Source organism: Pogoniulus pusillus, chromosome 9 (genome assembly GCF_015220805.1).
Source record: "Pogoniulus pusillus isolate bPogPus1 chromosome 9, bPogPus1.pri, whole genome shotgun sequence".
Lineage (NCBI taxonomy): Eukaryota > Metazoa > Chordata > Aves > Piciformes > Lybiidae > Pogoniulus > Pogoniulus pusillus.
The window spans coordinates 38,201,404-38,214,556 of record NC_087272.1 but is presented as its reverse complement, the minus strand read 5'-3'; the positions used below and the strand labels follow the sequence as shown (position 1 = coordinate 38,214,556).

The 13,153-nt window shown below is 51.1% G+C and overlaps 1 protein-coding gene across 1 annotated transcript; it reads left to right on the top strand.

Annotated features, from left to right (window-relative positions):
- The first annotated feature begins 216 nt into the window (after positions 1-216).
- On the top strand, positions 217-11,700 carry LRRC66 (leucine rich repeat containing 66). Its single transcript, XM_064149265.1, has 5 exons — positions 217-326; positions 749-1,253; positions 5,622-5,791; positions 6,810-7,140; positions 9,119-11,700. Exons 1-5 carry the CDS (start codon positions 318-320, stop codon positions 11,614-11,616), a joined length of 3,513 nt encoding a protein of 1,170 aa, XP_064005335.1. The 5' UTR covers positions 217-317; the 3' UTR covers positions 11,617-11,700.
- Positions 11,701-13,153: the final 1,453 nt, after the last annotated feature.

The following is a 13,153-nucleotide window of genomic DNA, read 5'->3' as shown; positions in this document are numbered from 1 at the left end:
AAATACCACACTGAAACAACCTGAAGGTGAAGTCACCATCGTGGGGGTGGCTTCAGTGGGTAAAGGACAACCCAATTTATCTCTGTTCTGAAACAATAAACAGTAAGATGCAGCTGTGGGGCAGAAGTCTGTGTCACTCCCAAGGCATTGCTGTGTTACTGAGGAGGAGGAAATTGGTGTTTTATTAGCTGCAAGTATGAAAATGGTTCCACGCCTCCGTGTCATGGATTGTACCTGCTGGACTTTGCTCCCTGGAGGATACCTGAAGTCGAGTTCAGACTATATTCAGACTGGATGTGAAGAAGAAGTTGCTCAGCATGAGAATGGTGAGACCTTAGAATGGGTTGCCCAGGGAGGTGGTTGAGGCCCCATGGCTGGAGGTGTTTGAGGCCAGGCTGGCTGAGGCTGTGTGCAGCCTGCTCTAGGGTAGGGTGTCCCTGGGCATGGCAGGGGGGGTTGGAACTGGCTGCTCCTTGTGCTCCCTTCACACCCTGATTCTATATTCAGCTCAGAAGCTCCTGAGAAGCTGTTTCTCATCTGATGGGCTGGAAAGGAAAAAGGTTTGGGTTGCTTTTTGGAGGGGGAGGTTGCCAGTTTATGAATGGGTTTTTTTAACCCAGGCCTCCAACCTAACGTTGGTCATGCTTCAGGGACTTGGTCAGTGCTGAATCATTCTAATGGCAAAGTATTTCTGCTTTCTGCTTGAACTCTTGTTGTGCTGAGCTTACCACGAATTTACATCCTACAGGCAGGTGCTTTGGAGAACCTTCACTTGAGGGTCATAGCTGTGGTCCTTTGCTTTCACCTTCCTGCATCAGTGGAAACCAAGTCACGGTGGATTCATCCTGACGCACAGCACGGCTCAGGCTGCTGGTGGGCTGGGGAGCTCTGGCTGAATTGTTCTCTCACTGGAGTATCTGCTCTTCCAGAAGACATACCCCAAACTGCAGTGACAGCTGACCTGAGTTACAATACCATCAAAGCCTTTCTGTGCCCTGAGGGAGGAAAGGGAGAATGGATGCTGAAACACCTGAATCTCAGCCACAACCTGATCTCTGAGCTCGCCTTAACTACTTGTAGAAGCTTCCCTGGTTTAGAAACTCTAAACCTCAATGGTAATGCCATCCACACCCTCACCCTGGGCATACCCACACCTGGACATGAGCCTAACAAGCATGGAAAGGTTGATTGTCTACTGCCTGCTTTGAAAGTGCTGTCAGTTGAAGGAAATAAGCTTAGCAGAGTTCCAAGAGGTAAGCATTTTAGAGCCTTTAAGGACCTCCCTCCCAAGTGGTTGGTTTGGGGGATGATTTGGAACATTTCACTCAATTCAGAATGTGACTCTTGCTGAGGTAAGGAGAGGGAGAATTCCATGAGGCAGAAGGGCTGGGTTGGGTTTGCTTTAGACAGGCTTTGTGATTGTAATGCCTTAATGTCAGTCACATAGAGGCAGGTTTATCCTCTGGGAGTCCAAGCAGTATTTTTCCTTGTATCATAGAATCAGTCAGGATTGGAAGGGACCACAAGGAGCAGCCACTCCCAACCCCCCTGCCATGCCCAGGGACACCCTACCCTAGAGCAGGGTGCACACAGCCTCAGCCAGCCTGGCCTCAAACACCTCCAGCCATGGGGCCTCAACCACCTCCCTGGGCAACCCCTGCCAGCCTCTCACCACTCTCCTGCTCAACAACTTCCTCCTCACAGCCAGGCTGACTCTCCTCACCTCCACCTTTGCTCCATTCCCCCCACTCCTGCCACTCCCTCACAGCCTCAAAAGTCCCTCCCCAGCCTTTTTGTAGCCCACTTCAGATCCTGGAAGGCCACAAGAAGGTCCCCTGGGAGCCTCCTCTGCTCCAGCCTGCACAGCCCCAACTCTTTCAGGCTGTGCTCACAGCAGAGCTGCTGCAGCCTCTCAGCATCCTCCTGGCCCTGCTCTGGACACTCTCCAGCATCTCCACAGCCCTCTTGTCCCAGGGGCTCCAGAACTGGATGCAGTACTCCAGGTGGGGTCTCAGCAGAGCACAGCAGAGGGGGAGAATCCCCTCCCTGGCCCTGCTGCCCACACTAAATGTTATGGTATGGTAAAGTGAAGTTAAGGATTTTTAGACAAAACACCACAGCCTCCACGCTCCAGTTGTGAACCTCAGCACTGAGAAAGTTACAGCTCAGGAATTCCATATGACTCTAAAAGAGCATTGGCTTTCTTCTGAACAAAGCCTGCTCCAACTGCAGTATTTCACAGAGACAACACAATAAATCTGGCTCAGTCAAAACCATTTTGCTCTATGCCATCCAACACCCACCTAAAGTTACACCTTCTAGCAAGAGGAGAGGGCTGTAAGGCTGTGGCAGACTTGCAGAAAGTGTTTGCCAGTCACTGCAGCCTGCCAGGCACTGCAGCCTTTCTAACAGCCTCTCCTCATAAACAGATGACTCACATTGCCCAAGCAGTGTTTACATGATGCAGAAGCTGCAGAGTGAGCAAAACCTCCTTACATATTGTTTGCTGAACTGAACTGATCACTGCTAACATCAGACTCCTTAGCCCTGGACTGTGAGAGTGGAAGGGAAGGGTAGCAAACTCAAACCCCACTTTCCCCACAAAGTCAGTGCCCTGGTTTGGCTGGCACAGAAGCCCAGCCATGGTCTGCAGGCCACTGCCAGTTTCAAGTCAGCCAGAACAGCTGAGACAAAGGAGGAAGTTTGCTGAGGATTCCTGCTTGGGCTCTTCCTTCTCCTGCTTTGCTGTTTGCTGTGACCACTGTAAGTTCACAGGGCTGGGTAAAGCTCTTACACTGGCACTAGCTTGGCTGTTTCATTACATCTGTCTCCTGTCCCCCTCCTCTGCTGGGGAGGAGTTGCTGGGTTCTGGAGCAAGAGCTGCAGTTTAGCACCTGATAGGAGCTACCTGCAGAGTGGCAGATAAAGGGAGTAACTTTGCACTTACTCAAGAGTCCTTAAAGTTCTATTTTGCACCTTTTTTGATACTCAATACTCTGGCAGGCAGGCAGGCAAACTGTTTCACCTACTTATTCTTTGTAGCAGGTTCCCATACAAACAACACAGGACAAGCTTGGTTTATAGATTGCATTGATGCCCAATTGATTTGCTTTGATAGATAACTGAAACTACACATTACAGGAAGCCTCAGTGGCTCACATCAAGCCCAAGAGACCCCAACCCCAAGAGACCCTCAGCTTTGCACTGACACAAGAGTCCTTAAAGTTCTATTTTTCACCTTTTTTGATACTCAATACTCTGGCAGGCAGGCAAACTGTGTCACCTACTTACTCTTTGTAGCAGGTTCCCCTACAAACAAGACAGAAAAGCTTGGTTTATAGATTGCATTCATGCCCATTTGATTTGCTTTGATAGATAAGTGAAACTACACATTAGAGGCTGCCTCAGTGGCTCACATCAAGCCCAAGAGACCTCAGCTTGTAGATGTTATAAGTCCAACTGCTATGCACTACCTCACCACACTTAAATCCCACATTCCTCCAAACACATGCTCAAGAGTTTCATTTTCCTCCTCCAAAATACTTGACTAACACTCCAGTTTCTAAGCTCTGGGACCAAACCACAACCTGAAGCTCTAAAGCAGAGAGGTTCAGCCACAGAGCAACCCCTGCCACAACTGCCAGCCTGCTGCTGTGCCAGTGTAGCTTCAGGCAAGCATCCAAGCTGAAATTGCACACGGAGGTGGAAGGAAGAATTTATGAGGCAGATGCCTGCCTTTCCTACCAGCTCACTCTAGTTTTACAGCAGGAATGAATCACTTCCTCTGCTTGCCATGATCAAACTCCAGGATCAGACATTCCAACAGGACAGCAAACTGCCATGAGAGGTTTTCAGTCCAGCAGATGACAGCAAGGGCAAAACTCTCCAGGACAACTGGTGCCAACAGTGCTGTGTGATCAGAGAGTGACTTCCAGGTGTTACAAACTGCTAGTGAGGCTGAGTGCTCCAGTGTCTGCTGTCCCACTGCAACCTGCAGGCACCTGAGGTCTTGAATACTGTGTTCAGTTTGGGGCTCCCCAGTTGAAGAGGGACAGGGACCTGCTGGAGAGAGTCCAGCAGAGGGCTGTGAGGATGATGAGGGGACTGGAGCACTGCCTGGTGAGGAGAGGCTGAGGGACCTGGAGCTGTGTGGTCTGGAGAAGAGAAGACTGAGAAGGGATCTAATAAAGGTCTATAAACATCTGAGGGCTGGGGGTCCAGAGGGGGGGACAGGCTCTGCTCACTGCTCCCTGGGATAGGAGCAATGGATGGAAGCTGCAGCACAGGAGGTTCCAGCTCCACACAAGGGGCAACTTCTTGCCTGGAAGGGTCCCAGAGCCCTGGCACAGGCTGCCCAGAGAGGCTGTGGAGTCTCCTTCTCTGGAGCCTTTCCAGGCCTGTCTGGATGTGTTCTGTGTGCCCTGAGCTAGATTGTGTGGTCCTGCTCTGGCAGGGGGTTGGACTGGATGATCTCCTTGGGTCCCTTCCAACCCCTGACATCCTGTGAGCCTGTAAAGAGGAGCTCCCTCCAGCACTCCAACAGGAGTGCAGACAGATGCTTTACAACACAGGACAGGCACTGTGGTGCTTGGTAAGTCACAGGCTGACAGGAATAGCAACGTGGAGATACTCAAGGTGAGGCTTGACAGGGCTGTGGGCAACCTGATCTAGATAAAAGATGTCCCTGCTGACTGCAGAGGGGGTTGGACTGGATGACCTCAGGGAGGTCTAGGCTGGATGTGAGGAGGAAGTTGTTGGCAGAGAGAGTGATTGGCATTGGAATGGGCTGCCCAGGGAGGTGGTGGAGTGGCTGTGCCTGGAGGTGTTGCAGCCAAGCCTGGCTGGGGCACTTAGTGCCATGGTGTGGTTGGTTGGGCAGGGCTGGGTGCTAGGTTGGGCTGGCTGAGCTTGGAGCTCTCTTCCAACCTAGGTGATTCTATGACCTTTGGAAGTCTCTTCCAACCCAAACCATTCTATGACTCTGTGAATGTTTTGTCAGTCAGACCTGCACCCCAGGAGGAAGGTTCAAACAGTTCCACACACAAAAGACTCCTGTGACCTTGCAGCTCACAGTGCATCACTGAATTAACCAGGTTGGAAAAGACCTCTGAGATTAGATCCAACCTGTAACAGGTTATTGATAAGAGCTTATATAGCAGATATTGTCTCACCCTTTTGCAACTCCATCTCTTATTTACAACTAACACAATTGAAGTCTGAGATCTATTTTGAGGCTGAGTATATTCTACCCTTATATACACAACTGAGTATATTCTACCCTTCTCCCACTGCTCCTTCCCTGCTTCCAGCTCTCCAGAGAAGCATGATGCAAGTTCAGAGGTTACAGCCAGGTTAACTGTGATAGCACAAAGGAAGATTCCCACTTTTGTGGAGATGGGAATTGTTAAGCCATGCAGTGATGGGATTGCTGTGCCTGCTGTTGCTGCCACACAGCCTTCAGAATGGGGCAACCACTGCACAGGAAAAGCCAAACAACTCAATGCCTGCTGCCACTGCTTGCAGTACACAGGAAGGGAAGGAATTCTGTGGCAAATGACATTCACAAATTGGTGCAATTAGGGAAAAGAAGATGAAATGTTAAACAGTTCTGCTCCTTCCAGGACTAGGCCTGCTGCAGTCTCTACAAACTGTCCACCTGACATCCAATGGCATCAGACACATTGAGCTGAACGACTTCCAGAACTGCTCACAGCTGAAGCACATCGACTTGAGAAAGAACAAGATCACTGCAGTTCATCTGGATGCCTTCAGGGATCTCCACAAATTACAGGTTGTAAGGCTGGAGTGCAACTATTGCCAGGTTTTGTGTTTATCACCACTAAAGAGAGTGGTGATCAAACACCTGGCATGAGGGCTGGGTGCTAGGTTGGACTGGATGAGCTTGGAGGTCTCTGCCAACCTGCTTGATTCTATGTCCCTGTACTCTGCTCTTGAGACCCCACCTGGAATACTGTGTCCAGTTCTGGTGTCCCCATCATAAGAAGGACATAAGTGAGTCCAGAGGAGGCCACAAAGATGTTCCAAGGGCTGGAGCACCTCTGCTACAATCATAGGCTGAGGGAGCTGGGGGTGTTCAGCCTGGAGAAGAGAAAGCTCAAATAAGACCTTCTTGTGGCATTACAGAATCCAAAGGGGGCCTACAAAAAGCTACTTTTGAGGCTGTCAGGTAGTGACAGGACTGGGGGGAATGGAGCAAAGCTGGAAATGGGGAGATTCAGCCTGGATGTTAGGAAGAAGTTGTTCAGCATGAGGGTGGCAAGAGCCTGGAGCAGGTTGCTCAGAGAGGTGGTGAAAGTCTCATCCCTGCAGGTATTTAAGGCCAGGCTGGATGGGGCTCAGGGCAGCCTGATCTAGTGGGAGGTGCCCTTGCCCATGGCAGGGGGGTTGGGACTAGATGATCCTTGTGGTCCCTTCCAACCCTGACCATTCTATGCAACCAGGAGTAAACTGACATGATAAGTCCTGTACTTACTACAGGTGTGGCCTGTGTAGCCTGTACAGTTCTCCCATTAACTATTATTTTGATCAGAGCAATTAACTGCTTTCCATAGCTTCCAGAAGGAAGCCTGATCTAGTGTGAGGTGTCCCTGCCCATGGCAGGGGGGTTGGGACTAGATGATCCTTGTGGCCCCTTCCAACCCTGACCATTCTCTGAACCCAGGAGTAAGCTCACCTAATCAGCCCTGTACTTCCAAGTGTAACCTGTGTAGCCTATACAATTCTCCTATTAATTCCTACTTTGATCAGAGGTCCCTTCCAACCCTGACAATGCTGTGATGCCCAAACAGGTGGTGGATCTCCGTGACAACGCCCTGGCAACCCCTCTGCCACAGATATTCATCACTCTGAACTTCTTCCAGCTTGAAGTGGACTTGTCAGGCAATGCCTGGATATTCAGCTGCAAACTCAATGCCTTCAAGCAGTTGCTCCATTCTCTTTTTGACTCCACCAGGCAAAAGTGGAGTATTGCATACACCAAATCAGCCACCAACTCACAGAAACCTCTGCTGCACCTTTCAAGCTTCCAGCTAAACTGCAGCCAGGGTGTTCTGCTCAAGAGGGTTGCAATCCCAGTGGGGCAGACAGCAGTGCTGAACTGTGCCTTGGACAACACAAGGGGTAAGTAAAACACAGAGCCTCTGTCCACGTGCTGATAAATTCCCAAATGCATGGAGAAGGACCAAGGAGATTTGGGTTTTAAGTTAGCTTGTAAAAGAACTGAACAGCTTCAGGGGCAAATCACTTCCTTAGGGAGCAGTGTGATGCTTGGAATGGTTGCAGAACCTTTCCCCTCCTTCCTTCTTTCCATTACTTGCGTAGAAGATGACAAACTCCAAGCAAATAAACTTCTCCAAGTGTGAATTTGCAGTTCTGGGACAGCAAAGAGTTCATTTTGGCAGTGCCCTCATGCAGCCCAGAAGGCAAATTGTGTCCTGGGCTGCATTCAGAGGAGTGTAGGCAGCAGGGCAAGAGAGGGGATTCTGCTCCTTATCTCATAGAATCAACCAGGTCAGAAGAGACTTCCAAGCTCAGCCAGTCCAACCTAGCACCCAGCCCTACCCAGTCAACTAGACCATGGCACTAAGTGCCTCATCCAGGCTTTTCTGGACTCTGCTCTGCTGAGATCCCCACCTCAAATACTATGTCCAGTTCTGATGTCCCCATCAGGAGGGCACAGAGCTGATGGAGTGAATCCAGAGGCCACAAATATGATAGGCTGAAGGTGCTGAGTTTGTGCAGCCTGGAGAAGGCTCCAGGAAGACCTTATAGGAGCCTGCCAGCACGTGATGGGGGCTACAAAAAGGCTGCAGAGAGACTGTTTGCCAAGGCTTGCAGGGACAGGATGAGGGCAATGGCTTCAAACCAAAGAGCAGATTGAGACTGGATGTTAGGAACAAGTTCTGCACCATGAGAGTAGTGGAACACTGCAACAGGTTGCCCTGGGAGATAACTGAGGCTCCATGCCTGGAGATATACAGAGGCTGGACAGGGCTGTGGGCAACCTGATGCAGTTAAGGATATCCCTGCTGACTGCAGAAGGGGTTGGACTGAATGAGCTTTGGAGGTCCCCTCCAAGCAGACCATTCTATGAAATCTATGACTCTAATACAACCCAGAACATACTTAGATCATTTCAGTGAACTCCTCCCTCACCCACACCATGTTTCTTGTGAAGTCTGCTAGTAAGACCCCATGAGTGTGTTTTAAACATGGGGGGGAAGCAGACAGCGATGCAACAGATACTTGATACTGTGCAAAGTGACTATGGATGGCTAAAAAGGGAACTGATTTTCAAGTACATAAAGTAACAGTGCTACAGGCTAGGGATAGAGTGACTGAGAGCAGCCAGGCAGAGAGGGAGCTGGGGGTGCTGGGAGAGAGGAGCTGAAGAGGAGGCAGCAGTGCCCAGGTGGGCAGCAGAGCCAATGGCATCCTGGGCTGGCTCAGGAGCAGTGTGGGCAGCAGGACAAGGGAGGTTCTTGTGCCCCTGTGCTCAGCACTGCTCAGGCCACCCCTGGAGTGCTGTGTCCAGCTCTGGGCTCCTGAATTGCAGAGAGATGTTGAGGTGCTGGAAGGTGTGGAGAGAAGGGCAGCAAGGCTGGGGAGGGGCCTGGAGCAGAGCCCTGTGAGGAGAGGCTGAGGGAGCTGGGGGGGTGCAGCCTGCAGCAGAGGAGGCTCAGGGCAGAGCTCATTGCTGCCTGCAGCTGCCTGCAGGGAGGCTGTAGCCAGGTGGGGTTGGGCTCTGCTGCCAGGCAAGCAGCAACAGAAGAAGGGGACACAGCCTCAAGTTGTGCCAGGGCAGGTCTAGGCTGGCATTGGAATGGGCTGCCCAGGGAGGTGGTGGAGTCACTGTCCCTGGAGGTGTTGCAGCCAAGCCTGGCTGGGGCACTTAGTGCCTTGGTTTAGTTGACTGGATAGGGCTGGGTGCTAGGTTGGGCTGGCTGAGCCTGGAGGTCTCTTCCATCCTGGTTGATTATGATTGTGTGGATTATCAGAGCTAGATGAGAGGATGCTGTTGCAGGAGTAACTGGAGCCTGCAAAGCAATCACCCTGTCCTTCTCAGGAAGGCTTCAGTCTGTGTTCTCTTCTCTTTCAGGTAAGGGAGTCTCTTGGTGGACACCTAAAGGCAGAATTTCCAAAGACAACCATCTTCCTGACATGACACTGGGCAACAGGAGTCAGTTAGTGATCCACAAGGCTGAGAAAGCTGCTGCAGGGCTGTACTTGTGTGCTGTTAACACCAGCCAGGAGAAATCTCTCCTCTACAGCGTGAAGGTAGAGGAAAGGCTTTCAGCACCGCTGCTCCGAAGAGCGCGGGACACAAACGCTGCCTTGGGCCGAAGCAGCACAGAACAGGATCTTGCTCTGGCTGTCTGCCTCTCAGTCTTCATCACCTTTGTTTGTGCTTTTTGCCTGGGTGCTTTTGCTAGACCCTACCTGGTAAGCCTGTGGAGATTCCTGCGCAGGAACCAAAGCTCAGCTTCAGAACATACCTATTCCAATCAAGCTTTTTCAGACGAGACCTGGAGCAGAGAGCTCTCTGCAAGCAAAGCAACAAGCACAGGGCACAATTTGCTCATTCCTGAGGAGACCTCCTCAAGGGAGATGCACACCTTCCCTACAGAAGCTGCTGCTCTGTATGAAAACGTCACTGGTAGCAGTGTGCATGCACCAAACAGTGCAGCAGAGTACCAGAAACAAAGCACTCATGGGCTCAGCGCGAAGGAGGAGTCAGTGGCTGCAGACCTCACAAGCAGCCAGGGTGGCAATACAAATGTTGATGCCAATAGGCTGCTTTCTCTAAGGACAGGTTACCAGAACTTCCCTGAAGTAGAAACACCAAGGAAATCAACAAGTAAAGACATTTCACTGTGGAATGACTCCAAATATGTAATTAATGAAGCCTCAGAGAAGAGCAGGCTCCCTCCCCCAGCCAGAAGATTGAGTGCTGGCACAAACCACACCGACTCTTCAGACTCACATTTACCTTTCACAGCAGAAACTGACTTCCCATCCTCCACAACACAAGCCCCACACTCTATGATGAGCAAGGCAAGCCACAGCTCTGGTCTGCTGCAGCCTGAAATCACAAAGGCTATGGGGAATTTAAGTGTGAGCCAAACAGCAGCAAACTCTCCTCTCCCAGGGTCTGACTGTAAAACCGAAGGTACACAGGAGAAAGGTGCTTCAGCAGCTGTGTTTGGTGACAGCTCTTCAGATGAAGGGACTCCATTCACAATGAGTGACTGCAGCTCTTTATCAGACTTTGAACTGGACCACCCTGATGGTAGTGCCAACCTGCCAGCCCATCAGTTAGCAGCAGAGGAAGCCAATACAAGCAGTGGCAGTGAGAAGCTCTCAGCCTTGCCAGCACCTCCAAACATGGCTGTTGAACTGCAGGGGGCTGGGGAAAATGAAGCTGAGAATGACACCCATTTTGAAAGCACTACTCCTTCTGGACCTGGGCCCATCACACCTGGAACAGCATCACCTGACACTGGCAAATGTGATGAGCACCTGAGCATGGCAGGTTCAGACACAGCTGCTTCAACTCCACAACCTCCTGCTGGCTTTCCTAAGGCAGAGTCCCCAGCACAAAACTCTGATCCTCTCTGCAATCAAAGCACAGATTTTAGGCATTTGTTACTCTCCTTAAAGTATTATCCCACACTTGAGGCAGATGCAGAGGACACTCCTCAAGAGGCTGAATCACAGCTCTATCATTTTCCTGGGGAATCTCAGCATTCCCCCAGCTCCAGTCCCACAGCACAAACAGAAAGCACACCAGAGGGAAGCAGAGACAAGCACACAGGTCAGATCTCCTCTGAACAGAATCATGAAGGGGCTGTCAGATGGGGAAGCAAGGCAAGAATGTCAGAGGACAGTGATTTTAGTTTGGCTGCCATTGGTGATGGTTTGAATGGATTTGCTGAAGAAACATCAGTGCTGCCTTTCAGCAGCCAGGCACCTCTTCAGCCTCTGCCCCAACACGCAGCTGGAAACCATTTCACACTCACTACAGAGGACTTTCTAGGGCAGGGGGAGCAGGTGAACACAGCCCAGGCTTGTGCAGACCACATGGAAAGAGGTTTTGGGGAGAATACCTGTGGTGGCTGCACAGAGTTAGAGAGCAGCAGCTGTAGGCCACCCCAGGAGACACAGCGGCGCAGCCTCACGGCAGATCTGCTGCTTCTTGACTCTTCCATGGAAGCAGAGTCAAGCATCAGCACAGAAGATCATCTCCAAGGGGATCAGAGTGATGAGGATGAGCATTCCTTCTCAGTGCCACAAGGTTCCTTCAGCAGAAGCACACAATACAGCTCATGGCCACTGCCACAGGAGACTAGAGGAGCTCTCACCTCTGAAGGCTCCGACTCCAGCAAGCTGCAGGACAATGCTGCTCTGACAGGACTGGAGAACAATTCCACAGCAGCAGTCAACCTCCAGTGTGCAAGTGAAAAACTCCCTGGAGAGAGTCAGGCTGATTCAGGACAGAGACAGTTCTTTGTTAAGAAGAGAAGAGCATTTGATGGATTTGCTAAAGTCTTGCAAAGCAGCAGAGCAGACTCCAACAGCTGGGATAGCAACGTGTGAAGTCCTGCAGTGGGTGTGGAAATTATTCTGGCTTTAAGTGAAGTCTGTAGCTTCCAGTAACTGGTAAATGTCCTGTTGAAGAGTGCCTGCCTCTGTCTTCCTTACACCAGGGTGCCAATGGCATCCTGGCCTGGCTCAGGAGCAGTGTGGCCAGCAGGACAAGGGGAGGTTCTTCTACCCCTGTTCTCAACACTGGTCAGGCCACACCTTGAGTGCTGTGTCCAGTTCTGGGCTCCTCTATTCAAGAGAGATATTGAGGTGCTGGAAAGTGTCCAGAGATGGGCAATGAAGCTGGGGAGGGGCCTGGAGCAGAGCCCTGTGAGGAGAGGCTGAGGGAGCTGGGGGTGTGCAGCCTGCAGCAGAGGAGGCTCAGGGCAGAGCCAATTGCTGTCTGCAGCTGCCTGCAGGGAGGCTGTAGCCAGGTGGGGTTGGGCTCTGCTGCCAGGCAAGCAGAAACAGAACAAGGGGACACAGCCTGAAGCTGTGCCAGGGCAGGTCTAGGCTGGATGTGAGGAGGAAGTTCCTGGCAGAGAGAGTGATTGGCATTGGAATGGGCTGCCCAGGGAGGTGGTGGAGTGGCTGTGGCTGGAGGTGTTGCAGCCAAGCCTGGCTGGGGCACTTAGTGCCACGGTCTGGTTGGTTGGGCAGGGCTGGGTGCTAGGTTGGGCTGGCTGAGCTTGGAGCTCTCTGCCAACCTGCTTAGTTCTATGAGGAGTCCCTTCTCCAAGCTTGCTGAGCTCTGTGCCATCATGCAGGCCATTACAAGGGATCATGATCAGGACTGGATTCAACTTTGATGCCCAGGGTATAGTGCTAGTTGCTGGTTTCCAACTAGACTTAGTGCTGCTGACCTCCACCATTCTGGCCCCTGCCATTCAGCTGCTTTCCAGTCTGCCTCATCATGGGTTCTGCTCATCCAGCCCATGCACCAACAGCTTCTTTAGGGGGCTGAAAGACTGCTGAGATGAGGAGATAACAATGCTGCTCCTTGTAGAACTTGGATTCCTGCTGAAATCCATTCTGCTTGCAACCTTCTGCACTCCAGCACTGTTCACATCACTTCATTTGGAACACAACATCTCCCAATTCAGCACTGATTTGCTTTGCTGCTAGAAGTAAGGATGGGAGGATTGGACAGGCAGCTACTGCTGAACAAACAAAAGGCTGCCAGCTGACATGAAGCAGGTTCAGGTAGGAACTACACCAAAAAAAATCTCAGGTCAGTTGCTGGAACCAACACAAATGGTGTTTATTTGGGAGATGTCATTTTACATTAACACCAGCAAAAGACCTAAAAAAAAAAGAGGGAAAAATAAAAATCAACCCTGTTAGGTGGCACTGAACAAACAGATCAGGTGGTGAGGAGCTCAGCACACCTTACTCACAGGATGTCAGGGGTTGGCAGGGACCCAAAGAGATCATCGAGTCCACTGATGGCAGATTGAGAGAAGGGAGGTTTAAAGCATTCAGTTAGAGGTTCACTGCTCCTCCTGCAGCAGGTACTGGTTTGTGACACCACACATCCACAGTGAGAGGG